At 60.6% G+C, this 12,896-nt stretch overlaps 2 protein-coding genes across 2 annotated transcripts; both read left to right on the top strand.

Moving 5' to 3' along the window:
• The first annotated feature begins 1,298 nt into the window (after positions 1-1,298).
• WRAP53 (WD repeat containing antisense to TP53) lies at positions 1,299-7,894 on the top strand. The gene is made up of 11 exons (XM_030970744.1): positions 1,299-1,322; positions 1,452-1,510; positions 1,591-1,689; positions 2,244-2,352; positions 2,882-2,970; positions 3,597-3,687; positions 4,137-4,269; positions 4,915-5,123; positions 5,406-5,509; positions 5,876-6,019; positions 6,870-7,894. Exons 1-11 carry the CDS (start codon positions 1,299-1,301, stop codon positions 7,324-7,326), a joined length of 1,518 nt encoding a protein of 505 aa, XP_030826604.1. The 3' UTR covers positions 7,327-7,894.
• Positions 7,895-8,586: 692 nt separating this feature from the next.
• Positions 8,587-11,687, top strand: EFNB3 (ephrin B3). Its single transcript, XM_030970743.1, has 5 exons — positions 8,587-8,684; positions 10,184-10,464; positions 11,107-11,199; positions 11,276-11,314; positions 11,404-11,687. The coding sequence occupies exons 1-5, from the start codon at positions 8,587-8,589 to the stop codon at positions 11,685-11,687; spliced, it is 795 nt and encodes a 264-aa protein (XP_030826603.1).
• Positions 11,688-12,896: the final 1,209 nt, after the last annotated feature.

Genomic DNA, 12,896 nt, shown 5'->3' with positions numbered 1-12,896 from the left:
ACAGGGCTGTTGTCACCCCCCAGGTCCCCCCAGACTGTTGGGGTGACCCTGGAATTGGGGTCACCCTGAAATTGTGGTGACACCAAAGGATGGTGATGGCCAAATTTGGGGTCAGCCCAAAATTGGGGTCACCCCTGAAGTTGGAAACACCCTCAGGTTTGAGGGGAAACCCCTGAATTGAACTTTTGGGGGACCCCAAAATTCACAAGGGGCAATCCCCAAACTGGGGCCGACCCCTAAACTGAGGGGTACCCCTTAAATGGGGTGAAATTCCCAAATTGGGATGAAATACCTGAATTGGGGTGAAACCCTTAAATTGAGTGGTTGATCCCTAAATTGGGGTGAAACCCTAAATTGGGGTGCAACCCTAAAATTGGGGGAGACCCCGAAATGGGGGGAAAACCTTAATTGGGGTGAAACTGTTAAATTGAGGGGTTGATCCCTAAATTGGGGTGCAACCCTTAAATTGGGGGGTTGATCCCCAAACCAGGCTCTGACCCGTGAATTTGGGGTGATCCCCAATCGAGGGTGACCCCCCCCAGTTTAGAGGTGACCCCTCCATTTGGGGTGGGGGAGGGGCAGGCGTGGGAGCCCCTCCCCGATTTTGGGGGGGGGGTGGGGGTTGTAATTTATGGGGTTCGTTAATGAGGGGGGTGGGGGGGCTCATTGGTGGTGGGTTGGGGGGGCGGGGGTGGGGGGTCCTTTGCCCCTCCCCCACCCCCACCCCCATTTATTTTGCTGTTTTCACTTTTTTGGGGAATTTTGGAGGAAGTTAATAAAAGTTGTACTGATTTTCATCTGCGACGGTTTTGGGGGGAGGGGGCACATCCCAAAACTCCTCATTTGGGGACACCTGGGCACAGCTAGACACCTGTGGTGGCCCTGAGGAACTTGGGGATGTGGAGGTGCATCAAGGTGGCCATGGAAGAGCAGCATGGTGGCCACGGTTGGGTCATGGTGGCCATGGTTGGGGTGCCCTGTGTCACTCTGAACCCCACCAGGTCACATTTTGGGGTCCCCCAAATCTTCAGGTGCCATTTTGGGGTCCCCCAAACCCTCCGGTGCCATTTTGGGGTGTCCCAGGTCCCTCTGGACCCTTTTGGATCCCTTTTTGGGGTGGCATTTCAGGGTCCCCAAATCGCGGGCGTCCCCTTTTTGGCGAGAAAAGCCGAAACCCCGCCCGCCGAGGGTGGAGCCAATCCAATTCGCGCCTCATTCCATATATGGAGATGGAGGCGTGGCCAAAAGAGCGTGCCGCTAAGGGGCGTGGCCACCAGGGGGCGCGGCCTCTCGCTGTCATGGCGGCGCCCACGGTGGACGGTGCGCGTGGGGGGGCGGGAGGATTTGGGGATTTTTGGGGGGATTTTGGGGGGATTTTGGGGGGGATTTGGGGGCGGGAGCGGGGCTGTGACCTCTCCCCTCCCCCCGCAGCCCCTCAGGGGGTCCCCGAGCCCCCCGGGACCCCTCAGGACGCGGCCCCGGCGGAGCCCGAGGAGGAGGAGGAGCTCGAGTGAGTTTTGGGGGGATTTTTTGGGGGGTTTTGAGGGGTTTTGGGTGTCCCTGACCCCCCCCTCCCCCGGCTCTCCCCAGTTTCCCCCAGTACGAGCTGGGCCGCCCCCCCCGCCCAGTTTGGGGGGCGCGGGAGGAATTCGCGAAGCGCCCCGAGAATTACCTGCGAGGCTGCAAATGGTGAGAGACCCCAAAACCCCCCCAAAATCACCCAAAACCCTCCCCAAATCAGCCCAAAAACCTCCCCAAATCAGCCCAAAAATAAACCCAACCCCCCCCCCCCCGTAAAATATCAGCCGGAAAATCGCCCCAAACTCCCCCAAAAATCACCGCAACCCCCCCCAAAAAACCTCCCTAAAAGCCACCCAAAAAACTCTCCCTAAATCAGCCCTAAACTCCCCTAAAATTCACCCCAAAATCACCCCAAAACCTCCCTAAATCACCCCAAATTCCCCCCGGAAATCACCCCAAAACCCCCCGAAAAGTGCCCCCAAAAATCCCCATAAAACCCTCTCTAAATCACCCCAAAATTCACCCCCAAACCCCCCCAAAAACCACCCCAAAAGCCTCACAAAAATCACTCCAAAATCCCTCTAAAGTCACCCCAAAACTCCCACCAAATCACCCAAAAGCCACCCCAAAAATCACCCCAAAAATTTGGGGTGACAATGGGGGGTTCCCCAACCCCTGAGGTTATTTTGTGGTGACATTTGGGGGTCTCCCCCCCCCCCCAGGGCCCCCGACGGCTCCTGCATCCTCACCTGCAGCAACGACAACGCCCTGAGGATCTTCAACCTCCCCCTCCCCCCGGGACCCCCCCCGGGGGCGCCCCTCCCCCAAATGGTGGGTGGGGGGAGGGGCGGGGGTCCTGGCAGGGCGGATTTGGGGTGTCAGGATGTGGGGGGTTTGGGGTCACTTTTGGGGAGGTTTGGGGTCACTTTAGGGGGGGATTGGGATCATTTTGGGGGGGATTGGGGTCACTTTGGGGGGGTTTCGGTCATTCTGGGGAGGGGAGGGGGGGTTTGGGGTCACTCTGGAGGGTCCTGGGGAGGATTTTGGGGGGCTGGGGGTCATTTTGGGGTCACTTTGGGGGGTTTGGGAGGATTTGGGGGTCTGGAGGTCAGTGGGGGAGTTTGGGGTCACTTGGGGGGGGTTGGGGGCTTTGGGGTCACTCTGGGTGGTCCTGGAGGGGATTTTGGGGGGCTGGGGGGTCACTGGGGGGGTGGGGTCACTTTGAGGGGGTTTGGAGTCACCTGGGGGGTCCTGGGGGAGATTTGGGGGGTCTGGGGGTCACTGGGGGGTCATTGGGGATCTCCAGGGGTCACTCAGTGGTCACTCAGTGGTCACTGGGGTCACTCTGGTCACTCGGCAGCTCCCGGCCGTGCACGTGGCCGAAGGTGACACCATCTACGACTTCACCTGGTACCCCCTGATGGACTCCAGCGACCCCCCCAGCTGCCTGTGAGCACTGGGAGCACTGGGACGGACTGGGAATGGACTGGGATATACTGGGAATGGACTGGGACGGACTGGGAATGGACTGGAGGGGACTGGGATATGCTGGGAATGGACTGGGAGGGACTGGGAATGGACTGAGGGGGACTGGGAATGGACTGGGAGCACTGGGATGGACTGGGAATGGACTGGGACGGACTGGGAATGGACTGGGATATACTGGGAATGGACTGGGAGCACTGGGACAGACTGGGAATGGACTGGGAATGGATTGGGAGGGACTGGGATGGCACTGGTTGTTACTGGGATGGACTGGGGGTACTGGGAGCAGGGGCAGTTTCTGGGAGGTCATTACTGGTCCGTACTGGTCTGTACTGGTCCATATGGGTCCATACCAATCCATACCAGTCCATACTGGTCCACACCGGTCTATACTGGTTCATACTGGTTTGTACTAGTCCATACCACTCCATACTGGTTCATACTGGTCCGTACTGGTCCGTACTGGTTTATACTGGTCCATACCAATCCATATCACTCGATACTGGTTTATACTGGTCTGTACTGGTCCATATCAGTCCATACTGGTCCATACCATTCCATACTGGTTTATACTGGTCTGTACTGGGCAGGGTGGCCACCAGCAGCCGGGACAGCCCCGTGCACCTCTGGGACGCCTTCGATGGGAGCCTGCGGGGGTCGTTCCGTGCCCACAACCACCTGGTGGGTACTGGGAGCACTGGGAGGGACTGGGGGGAACTGGGAGGGACTGGCATGGACTGGGGGGGAACTGGGAGGGACTGGGTTTAGGGACCCCTGGGATGTCCCCGGGTGAGTTTTGGGGTCCTTGAGACATTTTTGGGGACCCTCACCCCCTTTAATGAGAGGACTTTTGGGGTTTTGGGACCCCCCATCTGTCCTGGGCAGGTTTTGGGGTCTCCCTGTTCCCTGTAGGATTTTTTGGCCTCCCCCACCTGTCCTGGCTGGTTTTGGGGCACCCCAGGGTGTCCCCAGGAGGAGCCCATTGCCCCCGGGGGTGTCCCTGGTACCTGGGTGGAGTTTGGGCCCCCCCACCTGTCCCGGGCGGTTTTGGGGTCTCCCCATTCCCTGTAGGGTTTTTGGGGGTCCCATGTGGTTTTGGGGTGCCCTCAGTGACCCCGGGGTGTCCCCAGGACGAGCCCGTGGCCCCCCACTCCTTGGCCTTCACCCCCGATGGTTCCCGGCTCCTCGGGGGCTTCGACGGCGCCGTCCGCGAGTTCCCGACCGAGCGGCCGGGCCGGGGCGGCCTCCAGAGGAGCCTGCACCGTGAGGGGCGGGGCCTAAAGGGGGCGGGGCTTAACAGGGTGGGGCAGGACAGGGTGGGGTCAGTGGGAGGGGCTGGGGTGGGGTAGGGGCGGTTCCCACCCTGTATTTGGGGTGAAAATCGGGTTTGGATGGGAAAGTCAGGGGTTAAAATGGGCGTAACCTAAAGGTAAGGGGCGTGGCCTAATGGGGTGGGGTCTGTGGGAGGGGCTGGGGAGGGGCAGGGGCAGTTCCCGCCCTGTATTTGGGGTTAAAATCAGGTTTGGGGAGGAAAGTTGGGGGTTAAAAGGGTGGGGTGTGGTCAAAAGGGGCGTGGACTAAGGGAAAAGGGTGTGGCCTAAAGGGGTTGGGGTCAAAGGGTGGGGCAAAAAGGGGCATGGACTAAAGGAAAGGGGCATGGATTAACATAAGGGGCATGGCCTAAGTGGGTGGGATCTGGGAGTGGGTGTGGCCCTGGGGGCAGGGCCTAAAGTGTGTAAGGGGGTGGGGCTTAAAGGGGAGTGGCAGGCAGAATGTAAATGGGTGGAGCATAAGCAGGTGTGGCTTTGATGGGCATGGTCCAATGAAAACAGGGCTTGGATGGGCAGAGTCCAATGAGGCGTGGCCTCACTGAAGGGGCGTGGCCTAACCTTTGTCTCCACCCCTCAGAGGGCAGCCATGGCCAGCGAGGACTGATTGGCTGCCTGGCCTTCAGCCCCAGCCAATCGCTGTTTGCCTGCGGCTCCTATGGGCGGAGCCTGGGGCTGTACCCGCTGGAAGGGGGTGGAGCTGTGGCACTCTGGCCCCGCCTCCCGGCCGCGCCCACTCACCTGCGCTTCAGCCCCTGCGGGACTCACCTGTACGCCGGCGGGAGGAAGGTGGGCATGGCCAATAGTGGGTCTGGAATTGGGGTGGGGCATAGGGTGGGCGGGGCCTGTGGGTTATTATGAAGGGGTGGCCTTGTGGTGGGTGGGGCCTTATTGTTGGGGGTGTGACCTCTGGGTGTGGCTTTAGGGGTGTGGTTTATGGTCTGATTGACATCTCCCATTGCGGTGGGTGGAGCTTTGTGGGCGGGGTTTATGGGCTGAGAGGTGTTTTGCTCATTAAGGGGGCGTGGCTCCGGGCCTGATGGGCGTGTCCCGGCCTGGCCCCGCCCCCAGGACCGCCACATCCTGTGCTGGGACCTTCGTGTCCCCGAGCGTCCCCTCCTGGCGCTGCCACGGCGCGTGGCCACCAACCAGCGCGTGACCTTTGACCTCGACCCGTGAGTGACACCCCCCCCCCCGAAAAATGGGACACCTTTGGGGACACCTGGGGCACCTTTTGGGGGGGTCCTGAACTCCTGAGTGACCTTTTGGGGGGATTTTTGGGGTCTGTTGGACCACTGTGTCACATTTAGCGGAGATTTTGGGGAGTCCTGGACACCTGGATCAGATTTTGGGAGGATTTTGGTGGGTCCTGGACACCTGGGTGACATTTTAGGGGGTTCAGACCCTCTGGATCAGATTTTGGGGGGTGCAGAACCCCTGGATCAGATTTTGGGTGGGGGTCCGAGGGGGATTTTTGGCCCCCCACATTTCCTGGGGGTTTTTAAGGGTCGGGGTCTCTCATTCCCCGTTTCCCCCCCCAGGTCGGGGCGGTTCCTGGTCAGCGGTGACACCGACGGCTTTGTCACCGTCTGGGACACACTGGCCCCCCCCGGCCAGGGGAACCCCCCCGAGCTGCCCCCCCTGTTCCGCTTCCGCGCCCTCCGCGACTGCGTCAACGGCACCAGGTAACCCCAAAAATTTGGGGATCCCCTCCAAAAAAAAAATTGGGGTTTCCCCCCCCAAAAACATTGGGAACCCACCCCAAAAAATATTGGGGACCGCCCCCAAAAAATTGGGGACTCACCCAAAAAAATTTGGGGTCCCTCTGCAAAAAATTCGGGATTCCCACCCCCCCCAATTTCTTAGGGCATTCTCCCCTAAGAAAACCGGGAATCCCCTGAAAAAAAATTAGGATCTCTCCAAAAAAAAACCTTGGAATCCCATCAAAATAATTGGGGATCCCCCCCAAAAAATTGGGATCCCCCACAAAAAAATATTGGGGATTCCTCCAAAAAAACATTGGGGATTTCCCCAAAAAAAAACATTGGGACCCTCCACCAAAAACATTGGGGATCCTACCCAAAAGACATTGGGGTTCCCCCCAAAAATACCTTGGATCACCTCCCAAACCCCCAAATTTCCACCCCAAATATCCCCAATTTCTACCCGAAATACCCCCAATTTGCACCCCAAATCCCCCAAAATTTCACCTCAAACCCCCCCAATTTCCACCCCAAACTCTCCCAATTTCCTCCTCAAACTCCTCCACTTCCTACCCCAAACTTCCACCCCAAGTCCCCCAATTTTCACCCCAAATCCCCCAAATTTTCACCTAAATTTCCTAAATTTCCACCCCAAACCCCCAAATTTCACCGAAATTCCCCCAAATTTTCCCCAAAATTCCCACCCCAAATGTCCCCACATTTCCACCCTAACTCCTCTGAATTTTCACCCCAAACCCCCCAAATTCCCCCCAATTTCCACCCCAAATCCCCCGAATTTCCACCCAAATTCCCCGAATTTCCCGTTCCCCAGCCTGCACCCCGCGCTGCCGCTCCTGGCCACGGCCTCGGGCCAGCGCCTGTTCCCGGCGCCGTGGGACAGCGACAGTGACAGCGAGGGGACACAGGAGGGGCCGGCGCCGGGAGGGGACATCCGGCTGCAGCTCTGGTGGTGGGGACACGAGGACACCCCCAGGGACACCCCCGGGGACACCCCCGGGGACAGCGGGATCGGAGATTGTCACCTCAGCGGGGACACTGAGTGTCACATCCCTGGGGACAGCGGGATCGGAGATTGTCACCTCCACGGAGACACTGATTGTCACCTCCCTGGGGACACTGACTGTCACCTCCCTGGGGACATCAGGACTGATGACTGGCACCTCCCTGGGGTCGTTGGGACTGGCGATTGTCACATCCCTGGGGACACTGATTGTCGCCTCCCTGGGGACATTAGGACTGGAGATTGTCACCTCCCCAGGGGACACTGAGTGTCACCTCTCCAGGACACTGGGACTGGAGATTGTCACCTCTCTGAGGACGCCTGGACCAGCCATTGTCACCTCCCTGGGGACACTGTGACCATTGACTGTCATCTCCCTGGGAACAGCGGGACTGGAAATTGTCACCTCCCCGGGGACACCAATTGTCACTCCCTTGGGGACAACAGCTGTGACACTCTCAGAGACACTGGGGGCCACCCCACCTCTGGGGACGCTGATTGTCACCGACCCCAAGGACAGTGACTGTCACCTTTGGGGACCACAACTGTCACCCTTGGGGACCCCTGGAGGGTCACAGCCCCCCTGAAGACCCCAAATGTCACACTGGGGACCCCAAATGTCACCCAGTGTCACCCTGGGGACCCGTGGAGGGTCACAGCCCCCCTGGGGACCCCAAATGTCCCCCCCAGGCCTCGGTTGTACTAAAGGCATTGTGACTGTCACCCCCTGTCACCCCTGTGGGCTGTCACGGGTGGGGGTGTGGCCAGACCTGCCCCGCCCCCACACCCCAAACCCCCCCAGGTGCCCCAAAATCTTCCCACCCCCATGGTGGTCCCCACCTTCCAATTCCAGCATTGCCCCTTTAAGAGCCCCTCCACAAACAAAGGGGTGGGGCCTGTTCCTAAGCAGCTTCACAGTCACCATGGCAACGGTGCGGTTGTGATGTCGCCATGGAAATCTGTGAGGCGCTGCTGGCCACGCCCCCACCCTGAGTCCACGCCCTCCCTGTGGCCACACCCACTCCATAGTCAGCTCTGTGGGTGTGGCCACATTAATTTTTTGGTCATGCCCCTTCCAAAAGACCACGCCCCATTTTATGTGGCCATTCATGCTAATTGCACTAAGCCACGCCCCCAAATCCACACCCTATCCCCAAAGCAATGTCTTTTACATATTCAAACCACGCCCATTTTCAGGCCCCACCCCCAGGTCTCCCAAACAACGACCACACCCATCCGTGACCACGCCCCTTTATCAACCCCACCCATCCACACCCCTTTACTACGCAGCCACGCCAATCCACGAGCCCCCTCCCCTGCTCCAAACCACGCCTTTCACTCCCAAACCACGCCCATTGGAGGCCACGCCCCTCCCAAAGCCCCGCCCCTCCTCCGGCGCGGTCGCAGCCGGGGCGGCCCCGCGGGGTCCCGGGTTCGAGTCCGGGCCGGGCCGGGGGCGGCACCGGGGGGGTCCCGGCGGGGGTCGCGGGGCCGGGCCGGGGTCGGCGACCCGCGGGGGCGGGGGGCGATGGCGGGGCGGGCGGCGGCGCTGCTCGTGGCCGTGCTGGGCGCGGGGGCCGCGGGGCTGAGCCTGGAGCCGGTGGTCTGGCACACCGGGAACCGGCGGTGAGAGTGGGGGCGCCGCGGCGGGGGGATTGAGGGGGTGGGGGGAGCTGAGGGGGTTGGGGGCACCGGGAGGGGGATTGGGGGGTCGGGGCAATTGAGGGGTTGGGGGGTCCGGGGACATTGAGGGGTTTGGGGGCACTGGGAGGGGGACTGGGGGGTCGGGGGGGTTTGGGGTGGTGAGGGGGGATTGGGGGGGAGCTTGAGAGGATTTGTGGGGGTCTTGAGGGGTCTTGGGGGCCTGAAAAAGTCGGGAGGGAAGAGAGGGGGTCCCGGGGGTCTGGGGGTGGTGGGAACATTTGGGGGGGTCTGGAGGGACTGGGAGGAGCTGGGGGGGCTTTGGGGATCTTGTCACTTCCTCCAGGTGACCCCAAGAGATGGGGACGGGGACATGGGGGGTGACACTGTGTGGGTGACACCAGGGGGGACACAACAGGCTGTGGGTGACATCATGTGTGTGACACCTGGTGCTGTAGCTGTGTGTGACACCCAGAGTGTGACAATGTGAGTGACACTGTCACGGTGTGTGTGACACCGTGAGTGACACCTGGTGCTATACCTGTGTGTGACACTGAGTGTGACACCCTGAGTGTGACAATGTGAGCGATACTGTCACGGTGTGTGTGACACCGTGGCTGTCACCATGACGTGTGTGACAGAGCGTGACAAGGACAATGTGTGCCAGCGCAGGTGTCGCCACACCTGTCACACTGAGCAGGTGTGACGCTGTGACAGAGAGGTGACACTGTCACAGGAAGGTGACACCATCACGGGGAGGTGACACAGTCACAGGGGGGGTGACACCAGCATGGGTGACACCAGCACAAGGAGGTGACCCAGTCACGGGCAGGTGGTGACACCGGCACAGGGGGGTGACACCGGGTGCCACTCCGTGTGTGTGACACGGTGACAGCCACACGGTGACAGCCCCATCCCCCCCTCTGTCCCCCCTCGGGTGCCCCCGTCCCCGGGTCCCCCCCTGCTGTGTCCCCTCCCCCCCCCAGGCCCCCCACGGAGCGGGTGGGGGAGGGGCAGCGGCGCCGTTGCCATGGTGACAACAATGGCTGCCCAACCCCCCCCAGCGCTGCGGGGGCGCCTGATGGGGGTGTCACCGTGTCCTCATGCCCGGTGTGTCACTGTGTCCCCACGCCCGGTGTGTCACCCTCCTGTGGTGTCGCACGATGTCACCCTGACGGTGTCACTGTCGTGGTGGCAGCGTCACACCTGTCACTGTGTCACACATACAGTGTGTCACCTAGTGTCACCTCTGCTGTGTCACCCTGACCATGATGGTGTCACACACACACAGTGTCGTACACACGGAATGTCACACTGTCACACACAGTGTCACACAGACAGTGTCACACACACACACACAGTGTCACACTGTCCTCATGTCCCCATAGGTTCCAGGACGACGGCGGTTACGTCCTGTACGCGCAGTGTCACACACACAGACATTGTCACACACAGTGTCACACAGTGTCCCCCTGTCCCCGCAGGTTCCAGGACGATGGCGGTTACGTCCTGTACCCCCAGATCGGCGACCGCCTGGACCTGGTGTGCCCGGGGGGGGCGGGCTACGAGTACTACAAGCTGTACCTGGTGGGGGGGGCGCAGGCGCGGCGCTGCCAGGTGCAGGCGCCCCCCGGCCCCGCCCCCACGCTGCTGCTCACCTGCGACCGCCCCCAGCGCGACGTGCGCTTCACCATCAAATTCCAGGAGTTCAGCCCCAACCTCTGGGGACACGAGTTCCGCCGCCAGCACGACTATTACATCATCAGTGAGCCGTGACGTCATCACTGGGGGTGGTGTCAGCAGTCGGGGGGGGTGATGTCACCGGGGAAGGGGTGGAGCATGGAGAGGGGGTGGAGCATAGGGCAGGGTTTTTTTGGAGGGGTTCTTTTGTCATCAATGGGGCTCGGGTGGCGACAGCAAGGTGGAGATGTCATCAGGGAGGGGGGTTGGTGTCGTAGCGAGGGGTGGTGATGTCATCCGGGAGGGGGTGGAGGGGAGGGGGCAGCTGTAGGGGGGCTTTGGGGAGGGTCTTGGGGCTCTTTTGCCATTGGGAGGTCCCGGTGATGTCATCCGGGTGTTATGTCATCGGGGTGTGATGTCATCAGGGGACTCGTTGATGTCATCACAGGGAAGGGGCATGAATGGTGTGGTGCCATGGGAGAGGTGACGGTGGTAGGGCAGGAGTGATGTCATTATGACATCATCATCGACACTGTGATGTCATTCATGTGTGATGCTATGATGTCACTGGGTGGGTGATGACATCACAGGATGTGACACCAGCAGAACAGGCAATGACATCAAGGGGGGAGTGGGGGGGGTGTGACAAGGCTGTGACATCATGGGAGGGTTGTGACACATACAATGACATCACCGATGACGTCACCGTGCCCCTCCTCCTTTGCAGCCACGTCAGACGGGACCCCCGAGGGGCTGGAGAACCGCCAGGGCGGGGCCTGCCTGACGCGGGCCATGCGCGTCACCCTGCGCGTGGGACAGCGTGAGTGGCCCCGCCCCGCCTCGCCCCTCCCCAACCCGCCCCTCCCCCCTCTCACCCTCCCTCCCCTCCCCCACAGGCCCCGGGGCGGAGCCGCCACCGGACCCGGCCGGGACAGGTAAAGGTGCGGGGGGATGGGGGGGGGGCAGGGGGAGGGGCTTTGCTCACCTGAAGCCCCGCCCCTGACTCCTCCCCTTTCTCCCCCAGGTTCAGCCAATCAGACAAGCCCGCCCGGGCCGGGCCCGCCCCCCGCGCGTGAGGGGGCGGTGCTGGGGGCGGCGGGGGGCGGGGCGGCGCTGCTGGCGGTGCTGGGGGGGCCGGGGGGGGCGCTCTGGTGGCGGCGCCGCCCCCGGAGAGCCCCGAAAACCCCGCGGGCGGGGGCGGGGGCGGGGCCAGCCAGGCCACGCCCCCTCGGGCCAGGCCCCGCCCACCCCATGCGAGAGCTGCCCCTCCCCCCCGCCGCCCCGCCCCCCGCCTATTACAAGGTGTGAGGGGTGGGGGAGGGCGGGAGCCAAAAACTGGGGTGGCCCCGCCCCCAAACATGGAAGGACACGCCCCACCCTGAAGCTCCGTCCCCTTGGGGAAACGAGGAATGAAGGACCTAAAAAGGGAAGAATTTGCCCCAAAATGAACCCCCAGGGGTGAGGGGTGGGGCTTAACCGGGAGGCGTGGCCTGAATCGGGCGTGGTCACCAAAGGGGCGTGGCTTGACCAGTACACTGTGCCGCCTGAGGGCGTGGCTATCCAAATATGGGCGTGGTTTCACCTGGGGAGGCGGAGCTTGAGCGGCTTTGAGGCGTCACCCCCGGGAAAGGGGCGGGGCTTGATTATGCCACCCTCCCATTGGCCACGATAAAGCCCCGCCCACAAAAAGGGGTGGGATCTCTTAGGCCACACCTCCGTGGCGAAAAGGGGCGGGGCTTTCCCATTCCAGCAACCAAGTGGATGATCCGGAAGTGACGTCACTGCAAAGGAGAGGTGGTGCTTCCTGTGTGACATCACACACGGGGGCGTGGCCTGACCGTGTGCCCACTGCTGATTACACAGTTTTGTGCAATTGGCTCCGCCCCTTTCCTGTCAATCTAATGGGTGGGCGGGGCTTGGGGAGGTTTTGGCGTCCCCTGGCAGTGAGGGTGGGACTGGAAGGGGGCGGGGTCACCTGAGGGGTGGGCGTGTCCCACCTGGCCAGTGTCACCTGTGTCACTTGAGGCCCCAAATCTTCATTTTTTCCCCCTAAACCCCCAAATTTCCCCTTTCCAGCCACGTGGTTTTGGGGCCAAATCTCTCATTTTTGGGGAAAAAATGGCTAATTTTTGTCTAACCCCCGTCTTCAACCCAAACCCTCATTTTTAGGGTCCTAAATCCTTTTTTTACTGCAAAAGGATCATTTTTAGCATCAAAAACCTCTCTTTTAACGACCTAAACCTTCATTTTTAGGGTCTAATCCCTCATTTTATTACAGAAAATTGATTTTAAAAAGTTAAAGCCTCATTTTAGACATAAATCCCCAATTCCTGCATCCAAAACATCTTTAAAAGTCCAAGTTTCATTTTTGCATTTGAAACATCAATTTTTTTGCTCAAATTCCCAATTTTTTAAGGTAAAACCTGAATTTTTAATGTTCAAAACCTTATTTTTGGCCCCCAAACCCACATTTCTAGGGCTTAAAAGATCAATTTAAGGTCCAAAGCTGCATTTTCC

This window comes from Camarhynchus parvulus, unplaced genomic scaffold, assembly GCF_901933205.1.
Source record: "Camarhynchus parvulus unplaced genomic scaffold, STF_HiC, whole genome shotgun sequence".
Taxonomy (NCBI): domain Eukaryota; kingdom Metazoa; phylum Chordata; class Aves; order Passeriformes; family Thraupidae; genus Camarhynchus; species Camarhynchus parvulus.
The sequence above is the reverse complement of the archived record's forward strand: the minus strand, read 5'-3'. Positions and strand labels throughout refer to the sequence as shown.